At 43.5% G+C, this 20,232-nt stretch overlaps 1 protein-coding gene across 2 annotated transcripts in view; it reads left to right on the forward strand.

Moving 5' to 3' along the window:
• LOC118212199 (seizure 6-like protein) overlaps positions 1–20,232 on the forward strand; it is a 41,339-nt gene that overhangs the window by 10,841 nt on the left and 10,266 nt on the right. For both annotated transcript variants that reach the window (XM_035389874.1, XM_035389876.1), the window contains exons 2-10: positions 12,768–13,208; positions 13,545–13,690; positions 14,251–14,446; positions 15,042–15,227; positions 15,960–16,131; positions 16,386–16,552; positions 17,326–17,520; positions 18,305–18,443; positions 19,547–19,743. In XM_035389874.1, coding sequence (XP_035245765.1) covers positions 12,768–13,208; positions 13,545–13,690; positions 14,251–14,446; positions 15,042–15,227; positions 15,960–16,131; positions 16,386–16,552; positions 17,326–17,520; positions 18,305–18,443; positions 19,547–19,743 — 1,839 coding nt within the window. The remainder of the gene's footprint in view (positions 1–12,767; positions 13,209–13,544; positions 13,691–14,250; positions 14,447–15,041; positions 15,228–15,959; positions 16,132–16,385; positions 16,553–17,325; positions 17,521–18,304; positions 18,444–19,546; positions 19,744–20,232) is intronic.

Raw genomic sequence — 20,232 nt, forward strand, 5'->3', positions numbered from 1 at the left:
GTAGTAGTAGTAGTAGTGGTAGTATTTAGAAATTGTGGGGGGTAATAATATTATTATTATTATTATTATTATTATTATTATTATATATTTTTGGCTTGGTTTTTTTTTTTTTTGTCTGTTGGGAGTATTAGTTTGATTTGGTTTCCATGTGTTTTGTAGGATATGTAGTTTGTCTGTCTTGTGTTTTGTATTCTGTGTAGTTTGTTTGCTTCAGATCTGTCTTATGTATTGAATGCTTTTGCAAATAATGAATGATTTATCATGAATATTTAATAAGCAATTATAAAATATCTCAAGAAAGCATATTTAAAAACAGGGCTCCCTTGCATTTCAGGTATTGGTAGTAACCAATAGGGTGTGTGTGAGGTGTGAATACAGCTATGAATGTGTTTGCTGTTATGCCAAGTCTGTACAAGTCTTGGCACCATTTCTAATGTTATAACGTTCATGGTGGCCTTGAAACAATTCAGCCTTTGTCTTAGATCAACAAAGTTGACCCTTATAAGAAGAAAAAGTCATAAAAACATAATCTAGCTCCAGCTCAGGAGAGATTTAATGCAAACATCTGGAATTAGTTGTAAATTACATCAGTTATTTGTCCATAATTTATAAAAAAAATGAAAGGACAAAACCATGAAGAACGGATTTATAGAATCAATCTTCCTGCTCTGGAGGCTTAATGTTGTTCCTCTCCGGCACACTTGGTGTAAGGAACCACCGGGGCTCAGGGGTTTGATGTAACATGTCCAGTCCTAAATGGTTCTAAAAGGCTAATTTGTCATGACGAATTGGTAATCCGTTGAGTTGCCACTAGTTGGCTTGATGTAATGGGGCCTTTTATATAGTGAGATTTTCCACAGGGTTTCTGTTCTGCAGCTATACAGGCACAGGAGTGCATGATCCCACCCTGGTCTGAAAACCAAAAACGACTGGTTTCAGAATCCTTTGCTCTAACCCCGACACCACTCTGTTTCTCCAGTTCAGCATGTAAGTCTGGGCTCCAGCAGCCTTGGCCCTGCTGTTTTTGGTGTTATTTGGTACTTAATTGATCATCTAAATCCGTTGATTACGCAGTTAGCTCACCTCACCTGGTTTCATTGTGTCTGAACTGGTTATTGATTTTGAAACCCTGCAGTCCCTGCAGATATCCAGCACCAGAGTTGAGGAGATCTGATGCAGACTATTAGGCTGCAGTACTTAATTTGTACTTCTTCTCACATTGAGATTTGGAAGAGCAAAAATCTGGTGTTTATAATAAACTCCATTAATCACTGAGCCATGTAGCGTTGGCAGTACACAACTGATAATGCAAGCTATCTATTTATGTGTCAAGCTCAAAAATGGAGATACATTTTCTATGATGCTAGTGATATTCACAGTCACTGTTTAAGCGGGGCATTAAATTTACAGAGCAATTAATGGAGCTATGTGTGCTGCTATTAATTAGGGCAATCACCCTTATCTTTGAGTAATGCGTTTTAGCTCATACTACATTTTTTCATTTTTAGACATCATGACATATTTGCCTGTCGCTGAAATGTATTAAAAAATAAAGCATCGCATAGGAATCTTTGAAATGGCAAGACTTGCTTTGAATCATCGTTGGAAGTAAAAGACAATGTGCAATAGTCTGAATGTGCCCTGTCAGTATCAGTTTGTCAGTAAGGAAATGGGTGACCACACTCTACACGTACCAAGAGACCACACGTCCTCTGCCCGCCATCAAAAAGCTGTTTTACGACATACACTTTAAATAAGTCTTTAAATAAAGTTGTGTTGTTTGCTGCATCTCTAGCAAAATCCATGCTTTCTAGTCAGGAGAAGCCCAGACTAAGTGCTGCCTCTCTAAAATCTCTTTCTCCCTTTCCCATCCTCTCATTTTCTGTCCCTTTCTTCTCTTTTCCTCTTTCTCATCCTCCCAGGTTCTCCTCCCCATTTTTCCTCTCCCTGTTTTATATATCTGATTTTTTCTTTGTCATCCTCCCATTTCACTCCCCCTATTCTCTCCTCCTCCTCTTTCTCATTCCAGCATTATTTCCCTCCCTCCCTCCCTCCTTCCCTCCCTCTCTCTCTCTCTCTCTCTCTCCCTGCAGCTTTAGTCTTCACAGCCCTAATGAGTCAGTCAGTCATGGTGCTAATAGTGTTAATGGAGCAAGGTGTGGAGAGAGGGGAATGGAAGGAGGTGGGATGAGTGATGCAGTATAATTGTGTGTGTGTGTGTGTGTGCGTGGGTGGGTGTATGCGGGCATGTGTGTGTGTGCGTGGGTGTGTGCATGCGGGCATGTGTGTGTGCATGGGTGTGTGTGTGCATGCATGTTTGAGTGTGTGTGCGTGCGTGTGTGGGTGGGTGTGTGTGCATGCGTGTGTGTGAGTGGGTGTGCATGGGTGTGTGTATGTGGGCATGTGTGTGTGCACGGGTGTGTGGGTGGGTGGGTGTGCATGAGTGTGTGTATGAGGGCATGTGCGTGTGCATGGGTGTGTGTACTTGTTTCGGTGAGTGTATGCGTGCATGTGTGCGTGTGTGTGTGTGTGTGTGTGTGTGTGTGTGTGTTGTGTTTGGACAGACTTTATTTTTATGAGCCCTTTATATGGGAAGATCTCTCTCCCCATTCATTCTGTGCATTAGGCTTTTCTACCTCCTATTCATGAAACACTTGAGTCATTCTGTTTGATTTAAATGCTTCCTCTCACGCTCAGTACATTTAGGGCCAGAACACTGTGCCCTCTCCACAGCATGGGGGGCGATAGCTTTCCCGCGTGCTTTAATCAAATTCCTCCTGCGTCGCCGCCGGTCGCCGCCGCAGTCTGACAGCCAAGGTTATCACAATGTATACACATCACTAAGAAGGTTGCAGTGCTGACCTTGTGTTCACAGAGCAAGGAGCTTCATTGTCTGCAACAGATGAACAGGAAATGGAAGAGGTAGGGGGCGGGGCTGATTGCAGATTGGAGAGGTGTTTTCAGATGGAAGTTCCAGTGAAATGGCAGCTTTGCATCTTTCAATCCATTTTTTTTTCCCGTCGTCTGTGCACTCTCAGTTTCTCAGCCTTGGTTTAGGTCTGACAGGGCTGGTGTTTACATGGGAACCTACTAATAGCCAAAAATCCACTCTGCATATGCGCCTTGCTTATGAGCTGCAGTGTCAAAGTGTTAAATAGGTAGCTGTTGATGTTCAGTGTTGAGGCAGTGTGCTGTATCATATTACTTAATTCCTAACACCTGATTCATTCTTTTCTTTCAGCTCAGTAGGGTGGGATTTAAAAAATATGTATCCATATACAGTATGTATGTATGTATATATATATACAGTACTGTGCAAAAGTCTTAGGCACCTGTAAAAAAAAAATGTACAGCTAAGATGCTTTCAAAAATAATTAAATGAAAGGTTATAAATATCGAAAAAATAATATAAAGAGCAGTAAATAGTTAAAAACTAAATAAAAATCAATGTTTGGTGTGACCAGCTTTCGCCTTTAAAACTACATCAATTCTCTTAGGTACACTGTCCTGCAGTGTTATAAGAAAATCGGCTGGTAGGTTGTCCCAAGCATTTTGGAGAACTTGCCACAGTTCTTCTGCAGATTTTGGCTGTTTCGCTTGCTTCTGGCTCTCCAGGTAATCCCAGAGACCCTTAATCAAGTTTTTATCTGAAAAGTAGTCTATTACTTAAAATATTACTTTATTTAACAAAATACAAAAATGTATTCATGTTTGGAAATCTCAAATTTGCTTTATTCTACTGACACACTAATGCAGAAAACAAAAAATAAACATCTAAGACCAAATATATACTATGTATTATATTTAAAAATCTAGGGTGCCTAAGACTTTTGCACAGTATATATATGTACATACATACATACAGTATAAGTATATATACTCAATTTATCTCTCTCCTCGCTGTGTCATTCTTGTCCTCTTTTATGCTGTATCTGGAGTTTCCGTTCAGCTCTTATAAGTAAGCGTGTCTCTGGAGAAACATTTGCACTGGTGGGGAAGAGGGGGTGGATTATGTATGTATGTACAGAGGAGGGAAAGGGGAAGAGCGAGGGGGTGGGGACAGCGTGAGGGAGAGTGAATGGACCGAACCACCAAAGGCCTGATTAAGGCGATGTAAAGAATGAAGGAATAAACATATCTCTCTCTCTCTCTCTCTCTCTCTCTCTCTCTCTCTCTCTCCGTCTCTCTCGCTCCACTATACCACTCGTAGCTGGTGAGTTACAAAATATGAAATATAGCTTAGCTGTATTTGGTACTGAGCCCGAGACTGTGCTTGATGGCTTTGCATAATTAAGATGAGGATTTAAATAAGGATCACTCTCTCCCTTTGCAGCCGACTCCCTTTTTTTCTCTCGAGTGCACTTGTGATTGTGTGCCGCGGCGTTTTGCATTTCACATGAAGGCATTTCCGCTATAATGAAGAAAGCAAACGACAAAAAGCAAGTGTCTGATCTCCGTATTGTAATCAGAACTAATTAACATAACTCAGCCTCGTCATGTACATTAAAAGCTATTGAATGCAAAGTGCAATGTACAGCGACGCCGTTTGACACAATTACTCTCAAAATGCGCCATTGTTAATTAAACTAGCAAAACTGCAAAACAATGTACAACCGGGGCTAAAGACAGCGACGACTTTAACAGTTAAGTTCTCTGCTGCATGGTGTTCCAGCAAACTGTTCTGTATTGTCACCGCTGTGGAGAAGCCCCTCATTTCACTGACAGTCTAAATTAGTCTCGTCCTTTATGTGCAAATCGGTAATCAAGAGTGAGAATTCAATGGCATGAGATTGCCTTAGATTTATTAGCTTTCAGTTTTGGTGTGGGGAAGTGGTGCAGTTGACATTTCAATAAGCGGATGAAAATCAGATTGGCATTTTGTAGATTAGGGGCTGGGTGGCGTCGGGCAGCCTGATGATAATTTCAGGTTGCTTCTTGATTCTGGCCCCATGCCAGCAGCACAGCTCTTAAAAGTGGTGGGTGTGGGCAGGGAGAAAGCACTACTGCTTGGACTCCAGTGGCTTTGTCCAAGAGGTGAATAGTTTCATAAAACGATGCTGTAATGCCTTCCCCAACCCCCCTTAACCCCCCCCGCCCCACCCATAATATACATCTGTGCTCCATGAATTTAAGAATGGTTGTTTGAATGAATATGATGGTGTGATTATTAAGTATATAAGTTATATATAGATAAGTTTATATATAAGTTTTTGTTTTCTTAGCAAACACCCATATCCACAAACTAACCTTCATGCTGCACATAGCATTTATTTGCGCCAAACATTTTTCACAGCTTGGAACATACAGTCCAGGCTAAGTGTTTTTTGTGAATGGCAGATTTCCCAAATGGGATTTCAACCTACAACTTGCTGGTTACAACCTCAGTCCCATAACTGTGGCTCTAGAACTAATAATGCATAAAATGAGCATTTGTTTACAGTGCAAGAAAGTAATTATGTCCTTGAAAAATTGCAGTATGAGTTGATGTGCTTGAGAAATTACAATATTTCTTTTGTGATTATGATTAATATATTCTGCATTGGGGAAAAATGTAATTGCAACCACAAGAAGAAATAGCTGTTTTCTTTTGTAATTAATTGTCATTTACCAGGGCAATTGGCTGCTGAAAATTCAAGTGTGTGTGTGCGTGTTTGTGTCACAGCAAGTTACAATGTTCGATATACATGGTTTCTCAGCAAAAATGTATTTAGATTATACATATGATTACCATCAATGGCTATAAGAATATCTATAAGTAGTCTGTCCACTAATAGCATTGACAAGAGCAGGCATCTAATCAGACACAAACACTATTGTTGAGTGGCGTCAGTGTGAGGGTACCGTTCTTCAGGTGGTGGTTCAGTTGTGTTGTGTTTTTGTTGTATTGTTTCATCATTCCCTGACTTCATGTTAGTGTGTCAGTCAGTGAAAGTGTACAGATGCCAGTTCATGTTTGTTGTAAACAGGAGTAATGGAGGAGAACTGACATCAACGTAGTTTGCCTGAACGTTCTCTTGTGTCCCCAACAACTAGCCAGCAACTGCTCTTGCAGATACTTAGAGGGTGAAACTCACTGAAAAATGAATGTCTTCCTATGAAGTCATTATATTGATACTCTCTGAATTTAATCTAGCAAGCCAAGTGGCCTTTTCCCTGCATGTTTAAAAGACATGGGACCTGAGTTACATTGTATGATGTCCGAGGACTCTATATAAGGAATATTCCCAAGAATGTTAGCAACGATAGAAATCCAGACATCGTCATAACATAGGCTATAAATGTGTTTTTGTGTGATTAAAACAAATTTTTGGACTAGAAACCATTGTTATTTCTCATTATGACAAGGCCTGAAGCCAAATGAGCTTGCATTCATTTAAGAATATAATGTTTCACATATGAGAAAATCTCTCCAAAGTACAGCCTCTAGCGATAAGCTGCAGAGTCTAGCTTAACATGGAAAATTCAGGTCAGCTGTTTGGACAGGCAGGAGGCAACAGGCCCAAAAAGACAGTACATGTATTCAGCTAAGTTGGGAGTTCATTTGTTAACATTTTATTGCTATATAGCATATTCTGTTTTGTTATTCCTGTTCCTGGAATAAAGGTGAACAACATGTATCAGACGAAGGCTATTGTCTGTCTGTGACTGATGTTGTAGTGAAGGTGATGCAATCTAAAGAGCAATAATAGATCAAATGCCACACAAAGGAAACAGACTTGAAAGATGTATCGGTAGCAGTAGCATAGTGTGTGACTACATGGAGAAAATGGTGGTGTGGGTCCTCCACCTCTGAAATTCGCAGTGGCAGCAGTGTTCTTCCAGTCTTCCCTGGTTTTCCTTTTATTTATTGATATTCCATTGTTGCTCGTTTCTTTGAAGTGGATTGAGACTGAGGCATCCATAGCTGGGTGGGGGGGAGAGACGGATGAGCGGATGAGCAGAAAGAAATCGGAGGGGGAGGGGGTAAGAATGCGAAGACGCAGATGAAAGGGAGCGAAAGAGGTTTAACTCTTGTGACCCGATCGCCAGTAATACCCTCTCTTTACTGTCAGGGGCGTGGGATCAGGCGGCTGAAGTCAATTGGCGAATCGCTGAGATGCTCTAATTGCACGTCCCCCTAGCCCGAGTCAGTTTCACGGGGCAGACCTTACTGGCTGGACCGCGCGCTGCGTTCGGGTGGGTGTTTGGGGTAAACAGCCCGTCCGTAAAAACCACGCCGCTCGGCGTAACGGAGCAGCCGTACAGTAACAGATAGCGCTCCGCGTGCGATGCGGGGAGGTTTTCAGCGAGATCGCCGTGGCTCTGTCTGACCCAATTGCTATAAATAAATAGAGACCAGGCATACGATAGGAGCAGAGCAGGGAGACATAACATGCAGACGGATGATCGCGGGAAAGAAAATGTCCTCATATGGACATGTGCTTCTGGCTTGGTGCACTTTCCGTATAAGATAAATCGCGCTTACTAAAGCAAGGAAAAATGTAATAAGGGCTTAATATACCATGTTAGCATACCTACAGATCTGCCCAGAGCTTGAAGGATATAAATTAACTTTTTGTTTGTAGCCTTCCGGTTTTTTTGTGCGTTTGTGGCTCATTGGTTAAAGACAGGTAAATAGATTTACGTGGTTGTTGACTGGCCAGGTTCCCTCCTTCGAATGTTTGCCCCCATGCCCATCTCTCTCTCTCGCTCTCTCTCTTTCTCTTTAAAAAGGCATTGAAACCCCCATGACGTAGGACAGCCGATAAAATGCCTTCCTACTCCTACTACTGCGGCCCAGACTATTCACACGCCCCCCCCCCCCAAGCCCCCCACCCCCGCTCAATCAGTAAACTGAAGTGGTTCGTCTGAGGTGGCTTGTTTGGATGATTCCAAGGGCCCTGACTGACAGGCTCTCAATAAAACTGTGCTGTAATTGTACAGGCCTGTGGTGGCCTGGGGTAGTGGGGCCCAATGTGAGATCCCTGCCATTGTATGAGTGAAACATTGCATAAATCAAATTTCCAAAATACCATGCCCTTCAAAAGTAATGTAATGAAATTTGTTGTTTTTACTATTTACTTAAGGCATTGGAATCTGAGATCAAAAGATGAATATGTCACGAACGTACAGACAATCATCTTTTATTTTGTGGTATTTACACGCATATATGTTTTACCATTTTACAGAAACAGCTATTTTTATGTTGACTGTGCAAAAGTAAGTTAATGGATGACTGACAGGTGTTAACTGTCGCTCAGATGTTTCCTTTTGCGTGGATTGTTCACACATAAAAGAGCAGCGAGTGTCTTGGATTTAGCCTTTGTTTTCATCTGTGGAGATTTCATTTGGAGTCAGAGGTACATACCATAATGCAGACCAGATAACTAACTATGGCTGAAAAACAACTGATCTGGAAACTGAGAGAACAGAAGAATTCATTAGGAAGGATAGCACAGAAACTAGGTCTATCAAGTGCAGCGGTTTGGAAAGTCTTGGAAAGACAGCACTGGTGGACCCAAAAATAAACAACATACCAGTCAAGCCAAGGAAGAAAACTGCAGTTGATGACAGATGAATCCTAAGAGCTCTGAAAAAAAACCCCAAAACAATGGTCAGTGACATCGCCAGCAGTCTCCAGAGGGCAGGGGTGAGAATATAGCCAGCCACCATATGCAGAAAACTAAATTCCACTGAAATGTCACAGAATCTTTATCATATAGGGTATCAAGCTGAAAGGGGTGGCATGGTGGTGCAGTGGGTTGCACTGTCGCTAGAAGGAATTAGGTTCGATTCCAGCCTGGGCCTTTCTGTGTGGAGTTTGCATGTTCTCCCCGTGTCCGCGCGGGTTTCCTCCGGGTACTCCAGTTTCCTCCCACAGTCCAAAGACAAGCAGGTAGGCTAATTAGAGACTCAAAATTGCCCATAGGTATGAGTTTGTGTGTGAATGGTGTGTGTGCCCTGCGATAGATTGGCAGCCTATTCAGGGTGTATTCCTGCTTCTCGCCCAATGCACACTGGGATAGGCTCCAGCGACCCTGCCCAGGATAAGCGGGTATAGACAGTGGATGGATGAATGGATGTAAAGGTGAAAGGGAAAGGACAAGTTTAATTATTAGTTTGTGGTTTCACTGAAGCACCATATATTCTTATTATTTAAATAATTTGACAAATGCTCTTATTCAGAGTGACTTACAAAAGTGCTTTGATATATGCTGAAGTGCTTTGAACTGTGGTATGATAAGATGCAGTAGCATCCAAACTATGTGATAGCAACTAAAAAGCTCCCGTTCACACAATTAGTGCTATGGTTTTTTTTAAATAATGGGTATAAGTGCAAATAAGGGTACATAAGAGTGGGGAAGTTTTCATTTTATTGAAGGTAAGTGCGGGGCTGTTAAGTGCTTTTGTCCAGGTGTGCTCTGAAGAGAAGTTCTTCATTCAGATCACGTTTCCTGTATTGGGATTTGACTGAACTCTTTGCTGCTAAATGTATTGCTACAGCGTTTTCCCAGTGAATTAAATCAAGGGGCATCCAAAAGTAACAACACATTTGTGTGAGGAGCATGACTTGATGTCAGGGGAGACAAGTACAACAAATGATATCCTCTTGTGTGCAGAAAGTAGAGCATCCATAAAATAGATTTAAATGCTGCTTCTGCAGTCAGCATGCCAATGCCTGTTCACATTGTGTTGCTTTTTTAAGTAGAAAATGTTGTTGTAAATGAACATTTTACGTATCCCTGCTGCACCGCTCCCCAATGGTCAACTTTTTTTGTAAGGTCTTAAGTAGATTTCTTAAAACGCACAGGAAACTTCCTGGATCGATTTTTGTTCTGAAGTAAAAACTGACATTTCAAGATTCTAAAAGTCAGTCCCCATTGTGTAGCTGGCTGCATTCATAAAAAGGTTCAGTGTCTTCCAATAAAGATGGGGATAAAGGTTAAAAGCATAAAGCCTTCATGAGTGAAACGGTGTTATGTGCTGATGGCAGTCTTACATACCTTAACTCTAATGTGTCATCACTGATGTACAGGTTAACTGAAGAATCAGAACCTGCACTTTCAATCAGTCCGTCTTTATGTTCCTATTGCACCATTTGCAAACAGGTTAGTATACATTTCACAATGAACCTTTATTCACTCAACGTTATTGCCAAGGGCAATAAACCAACATTTCAGGAAAACTTTAAGATTATTCTGTGATCCCTTAACAGGCGAAGTAGAGGAAAAAGCAAAGGAATGCAGAAAAGGATTGCTTAATAAGACTGAATGTTCATAACTTTCAGGAGCATTTTTTAAAACTGTTTTGTTGTTTCCTTGAATACTGCTTATTCTTTATGTTGTTCAAGGACCTGGCGGGTCTCTTTAATACAATATAAAGTCCTTGAGAACTTAGGCTATAAACAAGTACTTGCAGCACCAAATGCAAAAAGTAACATATCTAAAGTTGGAAGTTGCCTTTCAAGTCACAAAACTGAGATGTGTATATGAAAATTAGTCAGTAACTACATTAATGAAAGGTCTATACTCAATATTAAAAAAAACTTGAATATCTGTCAGTGACCCTCAGAAAGACTTAAGGTTTTAGTTAAAGCAAGAAAAATGATTCAACAGTCTCTCATGTTTAAGCTTTTATATTAATTTAACTGTGAGTAAAGTGCTTTCATTTTTTATTCATAGTTAGGCTTGTATACTTTCAATGAGGACTGCAGATGTTTTTATGTCCGGAGTCAATTCAGATTTCTTTTCCCTAAGATCATTAAATATGGATACTTATTCAAGACTACACTAGATTGCATATCTAAAATGAATAGTGACATGTTTTTATATATTTGTTTAATTTGACAAGTTTTGTTTCATTTGTGACCTGAATAACTGCTTTGGAGTAGCCATAGATAGGTCGTGCTTGTTGGTCAGCTACTAAGCGCAGAACAAAATAGTCAAAACCAAAAGTGTGACTTTTTGTCAAATGTACATGTTATTTTGTTTGGCAGGTTACTTTTTCACTGGTAGTGTGGTGGTGAGAATTGAATTTTAGTTGTAGGGTTCAGGATAGTGTTGGTTGGAGGTTTTTCTTTTCTTTTCTTATGTCACCGAGCTGGAGGTGGTAGCTATTAGTGGCAGGATTGGTATATTTGCTCAGCGTGTTACAAGCAGCATCTTCCAGATCCTCGGTCGTCTCTTATGTTTGTTCGACGGCTTGCTCTTTTAATGAGTCCCAAAAGAGCTCACATCTTCCAAGGACACGAGGATATGGAAGACCCTGCCGCAGTAGAGGTTATTCCGTCATCAGAAATGCGATCAAACACGAAGAAGTCCATCATCTTTGAAAACACACACATACACAGAATAGTATGCTTGATGTTGGACAGGAGGGATCAGTGCTGTTTCAAAATCAAAGGTCTCCAAACAGCATTGCTTGTTATCTCAGAGCCGCCTGAAAAATACGATCGATTCAGATAAGTGTCAGGATAGTAATACAGGAGTAATGTCTGTGGAATTATTCATGCATGCCATGTCATCTATATATCTATCTATGTATATTTGTGTGTGTGTGTGTCAGTGTGTCTGTGTGTCTGTGTGTGTGGTGAGGGGGTTAACAGTTACATGTTAAAAACAAGAAACAAATGTGCTGTATCTAAGGTTTATAACTGAAGCTAATTTGCAAACCTTGTCTCCAGTAAGACTTTTCTGTTAACATAAAATATAATTATGACATAACCTGGGTTGGCAGACATAAAATTGCTAGACAAAAGCAAACGTCAGCTAACCCACTTATTCAATCGATTTGTTCCGCAAGCAATGCACAATTAAACATGTTTGGCTTTCAGGGCATGCCTGCTCTGATTGCCTTCGTGTTACGTGTGTGCTCTCCCAAAAAAAAAATAGAAAAGGAAAGAAAAGCGAAGACGAAACGGATACAAAACCTCCGCAGCACAAATGCAAATGCAGTATTAAGCTACTGCATACCTGCACGGAGTGTGGAAATGGTTGTGGGGTGAGGGAGAGTCTGTCTTCAAGCGCTGGTGGCGCGGGATCACATTTTGGCATGCGTGGGAGCGCCCGTGTCTGCGCATCCCTCCTCCCGGATCTCCGTCACGCTCGATCGCTCTCCATCCCTTCCTTCCCCCCAAAAAAAACTCGCGCCTGTCTGAATCAGCGCCGAGAAACGGTGTTGATAACAAGTGGATCAGAATGTGCGGTTAACGGCATTGAATGTGAAGGACAGGCTCCCCGCAACGTCGCGGAAAACGGTGCCCTGCGCCAGTGCCTCACGCCCCCTCACACGATCTAAAGCCCTGGAACAGCCGCGCACGCTGTCTGACCACTGGTGGCATTCTAGTCTCCGTGTTTATTCCCATCCACCCTGCTGTTTCACTCTTTAAGAAAACCCTCAATTGTGCTCAGTTTTTTTAAAACAGCAAATACAGGTTTGTCAGGGCGTTTCATGTGCATGTTAGAATCAGAATTGTGTCCCTACGTGGTTTGTTACATGGCTTGTGCCTACCTGTCGATTATTCAGCAGCTTGGACTAGGGTTATGAGCCCTATTGCTTGGTTTAAAGACAGAAAAAGCTAAACTAGGGCATTTTATTTCACCATTCCATAGAGTACTTGTGATAACTCCAACCTTCTCTCTTGATTATTAATGGCACCATTAGCTTGCCGTTGAATGAACTCTTGTTGCGCCTGTGCAGCCATATTGGCAATTAGTGCAGGTGAACAGAACAATTAGACCAGCAGGAGTGGAGTAAATGGTAACCTCTGCCCCTGCTCTTTATTTCAGGTGAAACACTTGATACTCCTCAGCCCTCTGCACCACCATCTTCACCACCTCCACCCACAGAAGGAGTTCCGGTGCAGAGTGGGAGGGGGGCTCCCTCTAGAGGCCAGGGCATCCTGGGATCTGTCCTGGCTCAGGGGGACCACCTTCTCTCCCAGAAGGGGTCTGTGTTCCCCACAGCCCTGCCCGCGGACCTGCTGCCCATCCTGGGCAAGGGGCTGGGGACAGGAGTCCTCTCCCCAGAGCAGGAGATCCGGAAAAGACTGCTTCCGCCGCACAACAGCAGCCCCTTCCCCACCTCCTCCCCAGCCCCCAACAACCCTCCCGAACCACAACCCCCTTCACGTCCACTGTCAACAAAGACGGACCCCCCAACACCCCCGCCGTTGGATGATGGCCCCTCTCTCACAATTGCCCCAGCTACCACTGTAGAGATGGACACAGGTATGAGATATCATGTGTCCATTATTTAAATTGTGGAAAATAGCCTTGCTTGCCTGCTTTGTTCAGTTTACAGTTAAATTTCCAGCTCTCTTGAGTTTCTTTGAAAATCTCACTGTGTGGCCCAAACTATTTCAATCTCTCTCTCTCTCTCTCTCTCTCTCTCTCTCTGTGTCTCCCTCTCTTTCTCCCCCTTTTCTCTCTCTCTGTCTGTGTCTCTCTCTCTTTCTCCCCCCTTCTCTCTCTCTCTCTCTCACACACACACACACACTCTCTCTCAATCTCTCACACTCTCTCTCTCTCTCACTCTCACTCTCTCTCTCTTTCTCTCTCACACAGTTTCAGCTGCGTCACGCTGCATGGTCAATTTCTCTGATCCAGAAGGCTATATTGATTCCTCAGATGACCCTCCTCTGCCAGAGGGTGCTTTCCTGCAGTGCATTTACACGGTCACTGTCTACACAGGCTATGGAGTAGAGCTGCAGGTAGGCCAGAGAGCACCAATGTATACACCTATGTTTAACAGAACAGAACTACATCCTATGATTTCTTATTCTGAATATGACTGCCACAATCAATGGTGTGATTTCTCTTTTTAAGAGAGCCACAGTTCTACCCTTGCTGTAATTCTAAGATAGACTCTGACCTCTACTGGCCATTACTGGCATGTCTAGCGATATTTATATTTTTTCTAAGAACACCATGTTAAACACCTTAAGCCCCCCCCCCCCCCCCCCCTCCAAAACTCCGCCAGCAGCCTTAAAGACGATAACAGCGGTAACAAGGATGACGAATGACGAGACAAGAGCTTACAGGAGTTTTACAGTGAGGTCATAGTTCGATAACCACTAACCAATAATCGCATTACATTTGTAATTGACATTTGTAAGTGTAAAATCAGAATGCATTTACAAAATCAATTTTTTCAGTTCCCTAGCCTCTATTATTAATGAATAACGCTAAATGGCCTACAAATACCTGTGCATCAACAGGGCCAGTGATTGGAATGAACTCCCTAACCCCTTGCCCTCACTGCCCCTCACAGGTGAAGAATGTCAATCTGTCGGAGGGGGAGCAGCTGTCCATCAGGGGTGTGGATGAGGGTGGGGCCCTGCTGGTGCTGGCCAATGAGACGCTGCTGGTGGAGGGTCAGGTGATCCGCAGCCCGACCAATACCATCTCGGTGTTCTTCCGGTCCTTTGTAGAGGGCGGGATGGGGACGTTCCAGCTTCACTACCAGAGTGAGTCTCGATGAACACTACATTACACACAGCTGTATGAAAACTACTGCATGTACACTATAACACTACACAATTTAATAGCTTTGCATGTATGATGCATGTGTTAGGCATTGAGGGTTAGACATTGTTTGGGCTGTAGTTTATTCCTAAATTCCATTATATGAACCACTAAAGCTTATTATTGCTGTTATTGGCATCAGTTTATTACACCTTTTCAATGATGAAGGCAATATGCCAAAGTGTTCAAATCTTTTTTTTATCTTTTAAGGAAATGTCACCCTAATTCATACTTTTGCAGTTTATTGATCCTCCTGTTGTAAGCTACAAAAATGTAATTTTTTTTTGTGGTTGTCAAGATCTTACTTGCCGCATTCTGCATCTGCAGCTTTCCACTACGGCCATTTTTTCAATCTCTCAGCACCACATTGCGCACAATTCCTTCCCCGTCTCTCTTGTGTATATTGGGCGTGGGCTGGACATAAAGGGACATATTGAGGGTGGATGTATGAATGCAGTTACTCACCGGTAAAGGCTCTGTTTTCGTCCTGCTGGATCGCGTCTCTCTGGGTCCCATAATGATCTGTCCTCTTTGCAGTCTTCCGCCTCAGCTGTGCCCTGCCCCGGAGGCCGCATTTTGGGGAGGTGTCTGTCCTGGACTTGCACCCCGGCGGGACGGCTCGCTTCCACTGCCACATGGGCTACCACCTACAGGGGGCGCCAGAGCTCATTTGCCTCAATGCCTCCCTGCCCACCTGGAGCGGCCGGGAGCCCATCTGCAAGGGTGAGAGACGGGTCTTAGGGCTGGGGAGGGTGGGGCATGAAAATATGTGAATATTTGATGGTCATATTTTAACAGGTGTTGGGGGCCACAGAACATTTTCATTCATTAATGGGCCGTAGGCTTGAAAGGTTCGGGAGCCCCCTGCACTGCAGGGCAGTGTTTTCATACTGAACTCTATGGTGCCCTGACCTCAGAAGACAATCAGGGCTCCATGTTAGCATGCTAGACCGTACTGACATTCGCATGAAGTTTAGTACGCTGATGGGGTGGACTATGGTTCCTTTCACTGTCGGTAGTGTGTGAAACACCACAGTGCAGATCGCCATTAGCACAGTCACAGAAAATCACAATGCCATAGATATAACTGTGATACAGGACTGTACCGATTTACTTGAACAATATTTGTGCAGATACGTTTTTATGTGCCACGTACACTAGGCCTACTGATGTAACAGCTGCTTCCTTTAAAATCGATCTTCCTTTCAAACAGTCTTAAACTACAGTATTGGATGTCCTGGTAGGGAAGAAAATCACTGAAGCAGTCAAACACTCAAACATAGTGCTGCAGGGACAGAACTGCGGGCGTACATATAAAAAGTACATTTATTTATGAATGCTAACTGTCCCTCATATATGGCCACTGTCGTTGTTTGTGTTGCCGCATTGCGGAGCCCCAGTGTGTAAGTACGGGGTGTAGCTGTAATGAGCTTTGCTACCCCCCCCCCCCCACAGCTCTTTGTGGAGGGTCGGTGAAGAACGCCACGGTGGGCAGAGTCCTGTCCCCCTCCCCCCAGGCCAGCGCTAACAGCACACAGGGCCGAAGCTGCTCCTGGTCCCTGGAGGCCCCCACGGGCCAGAGGCTCCACCTCCACCTGGAGAGGCTCGCACTGGGACCCACCGACAGGTGTGTGTGTGTGTGTGTGTATGTGTGTGTGGTTGTGTGTGTGTGTGTATGCGTATGTGTGCGTGTGTGCGTGCATGTGTGCGTGCGTGTGTGTATGCGTATGTGTGTGTGTGTGCGTGCACATGCGTGTGTGTGTGTTCATATATGCGTGGCTTTGTAAGTTCAGTAGAGCGTCTGTGAGTGTTTGTGTGTGTGTTCATGTGTGTCTGTAACTGAAGCAGATTGTGGGTTCCTGTGTACTCTTCATTCCCCAGGCTGGTACTATGGAGCGGTCTAGATGCAGGCTCTGTGGTTCTGTTTGATTCGGGTCGGGGAGCCCCAATCCCGTTTGAAGGGGTAATCAGCGAGGGCCCGTCCGTCAGAGTCCAGTTCATCACCGACCAGCCGAACCATGCCACTGGCTTCAACATCCGCTATGAGGGTGAGAGAGACACACACACTCAAACAAGGACACGCGCATATGTGAGAGAACACGACTAAACACACACCACTGTTGCGCACACACACACACACACACACAATTTCAGTACTACTTCTCTGTTTATACACGTCGGAAATTATTTCAAATGCTAAAAAGACGTGAAAGCTCATCTCAGTGTAAGGAGAAAAAACACAACAGCCATTTAGAATGTGAATCCCATCAGTTTCTGTGATCTATCAGGCTGGAACAACTACAGCAGATGCGCACTTTGACAATTTGTAGAGACCGAAGAGCTTCTCTTTGTTCTTTTATAATAGCCAGATGATGATAAACCCTTCTGCCATGGCGGCTGTTGTATATATATATATATATATATATATATATATAGTATCATTTGTGTTGCCTTGTTTTCATTTGACAATTTTGAAATGTGATATGTTACATGTTACAGTAAGCACATCTAAAGCTTAAGCTGCGAGTGTTGAAAGGCATGCAAGCAGTTGACAGGGATTTGCACTTCAAAGCTCTTTATGTCTTGTTGTGCAGGAGATAAAAAATATAAACCTGTTTTGATGTTCCTCGCACGAGCGAGTCTCGGAGATATGTGGTTGGTAAGGCACCCGCTCCATTCTGTCTTAGGAGTGGAAAGACAGAGAGTTAAAGTCTTAGGAAATGAAGCTGGGGCTGTGCTGTATACCGGGGCTCTCTCTTTAAGGCTGTGCGACAGTTTAAATGATGTTGCTGGTTTTGGTTCCCAATGTCTCTCCCTGTAGCATTTGAGAAGGGGCACTGCTACGAGCCTTACCTGCAGAATGGGAACTTCAGCTCCTCAGACCCTGGGTATGGTGTTGGGACAGTGGTGCAGTTCAGCTGTGACCCGGGACACTCCCTGGAGCAGGGTCCCCCCATCATTGAGTGCATCAATGCCAGGGACCCCTACTGGAACGACACCGAGCCTCTTTGTAAAGGTAACGAGCCAGGACAGTACACAGCTTCTCACGGCCTGGCTTAGCGCGAGCGTGTGCATGTGTGTGAGTGTGTGAGTGCCTGTGAGTGTGTGTGTGTGTGTGTGTTCGTGTGTGTGCGTGCATGCATGTGTGTAACAGAGAGAGAGTGTACACATATACGTGCGACTGCATATTTGTGCCTGTGTCTATGTGAGCCACAGAAGAGCTGTATTGTCCAAATTATTTATGAGCTCTGCAGACACCTTTCTCTGCGGCAAATTTAATACAGTTGCCCACATTTTATTCATTAACTATTTATACAGCAGCGTGTTTGCTGAGGAAAATCCAGTTAAGTACCTTTCTCACGAGTATCTTTCATATTGCGACTGTCATTCACCTGAATAGCAGAGTTCCATCTGGGTACTAAACGTGCAGCCGTTTGGCTGGGATTCAGATATGCATTTGTAATTAGTACTTGCATCTATATGTACTGAATTCCATGTAATACTAGTTTCTCATCTCTGTCTTGTCTGGCTTTTGCTTTTTTTCCACCAGCAAGGCAGCCTACTGCTCCACCATTTTAACTGTAGTTTATAGATACATTTATATGGGATGTATTTTGCATTTTGTAAAAGGATAGATTTTAATGTATTTTTGCTTTTTGTTATGAGACTGCGGTGCGATAGTTATTGCTGGCTGACACACAAAATCTATACTGTAGAAATAACCAGAGCAGACATCCGCAGACACAGCGTTCTCCTTCCCCTCTGTAACTCTCTTCCACCCCCTGTCCCTCCCTCCCCAGCACTGTGTGGGGGGGACTTGTCCGGTCCCAGTGGGGTCATCCTGTCCCCGAACTGGCCTGAGTGGTACGGGGAAGGGGAGGACTGCAGCTGGAGGATCCACGCTGGTGAAGACAAGCGCGTCCTGCTGGACGTACAGCTGTGAGTCACAATGCCTCCCCCTGCTGGAGACCTCGGGAAACCTTTACCAACACAGCAAAAGAGCCAGACTGAACAGCTAATGGGGCTCGCTTGTGATCTTTGAGTGAGGCTCATATCCACCCCACATTGGGTACAGTTGTTTTGTATCCTACAGGTCAGGGGTGGGCTAGGAGGACCGTATCTGTTTCTGTATTTCATGCCATTTTCTGCTCTTAATAATTAAATTAGCTCAATAATATGCATGCTTGATGAGATATTTTCATATGAATAATCTCATTAATGATAACTCACAACTGCTTCTCTGTCCCTATATGAGACATTGCCCACCCCTGATACAGATCCAGTACTGACCAACTGTGTCTGTGAGCACTGCAGGGCAGCACATCATTATCCATAGCATCTCCCAGGGAGGCCAGTGGTCACGCTAGCCCATGGAATGTTGCGTCTTTGGAATGCAGGACATTTCAAAATCTGCATTTTACACTAATTCACACGCTGTTATAAAACTAACTATTTTGCCATAATATGCAACTCTCAATAATAACACAATAAATGTAATTTGTAATTTTATATTGACACTTGAAACAATAGAGGGATGAAATAGCGGTATGAAATAAGATACTGTTTTGTCGTTCAGATCAAAATTAATTTTTGCCACATAGGCTTATAATATTTTGAAAACTCTAGGAGAACCCTAGGAGTGAATTTTGGTTTAAATTTGTGTGAAATTTCGTTGTCGACTTCACATTCAATTCAAAAGATTCTCACAATCTCACAATGCCACCAACGGCTGTTGTATATCAAACACCGAAAAATGATTGGCTAAAAAAAACTGGAGTAATTACACCTGTTAATGCGACCACTGGAGGGAGGGTTTCATTCAGCTGGAGTGTCCCCTTCCCACTGCACATTAACCATGCCTTTGGCTAACAGGGCACCTGTACGCTGCTTGTACTAGCTTTATTGTTGCATTTTTCTCATGCTCATTTCTTATGCTCTCTACCATATTGTTTTCCTCCCCTCCTGTTTTAGGGGACAAAATATACAGTGGGAATTATGCCCGCACTCTTCCCCCTCTTTGATCTCTCTGCTTTTCCCCCCAGGCTGAATCTAAGTGACAGCGACATGCTGACCATCCTGGATGGGGATGAGGTCACCACCCGTATCCTGGGCCAGTATGTAGGGGGCACCAGTCCTTTTAAGCTGTCGTCTTCCACCCCGGACCTCACCATCACCTTCCACTCCGACCCAGCCGGGCTGGTCTTCGGCAAGGGAGAGGGCTTCATCATCAACTACATGGGTGAGTGTGAGAGTCCTATAGTTCAAGCTGCAGAGGAAGAACTTGTTCACCGGAGAGATTTATACATTACATTACATTACAGGCATTTGGCAGACGCCCTTATCCAGAGCGACGCACAACAAAGTGTATAACCATAACCAGGAACAAGTATGACGAAAACCCTAGAGGAAAGTAGCGGTCCAAGTGCAGGGAACAACCGCATAGATCAACTTGGACCCTGAAGGTTAAACTGTTTAACACTAACACAAACGAGAACAGCAACAACGCAGTCTATGCAAAAATACAAGCAATAGTTAAGACAGGTGCATTAACTAAGTCACCTACAAAACAGCTACCTAGTTACAACCCTAAGCTTACAGTCATTTACAGGGAGGTAGGGAGGGATGGGGAGAGGTGCAGCCTGAAGAGTTGAGTCTTCAGTCGTCGTTATAAAGGGTGAATCTGATATTCTCTTTTTCTAAAATGATATGACAACACTAGATACGTCTT

The sequence above is a fragment of the Anguilla anguilla genome, chromosome 14 (assembly GCF_013347855.1).
Source record: "Anguilla anguilla isolate fAngAng1 chromosome 14, fAngAng1.pri, whole genome shotgun sequence".
Classification (NCBI taxonomy): domain Eukaryota; kingdom Metazoa; phylum Chordata; class Actinopteri; order Anguilliformes; family Anguillidae; genus Anguilla; species Anguilla anguilla.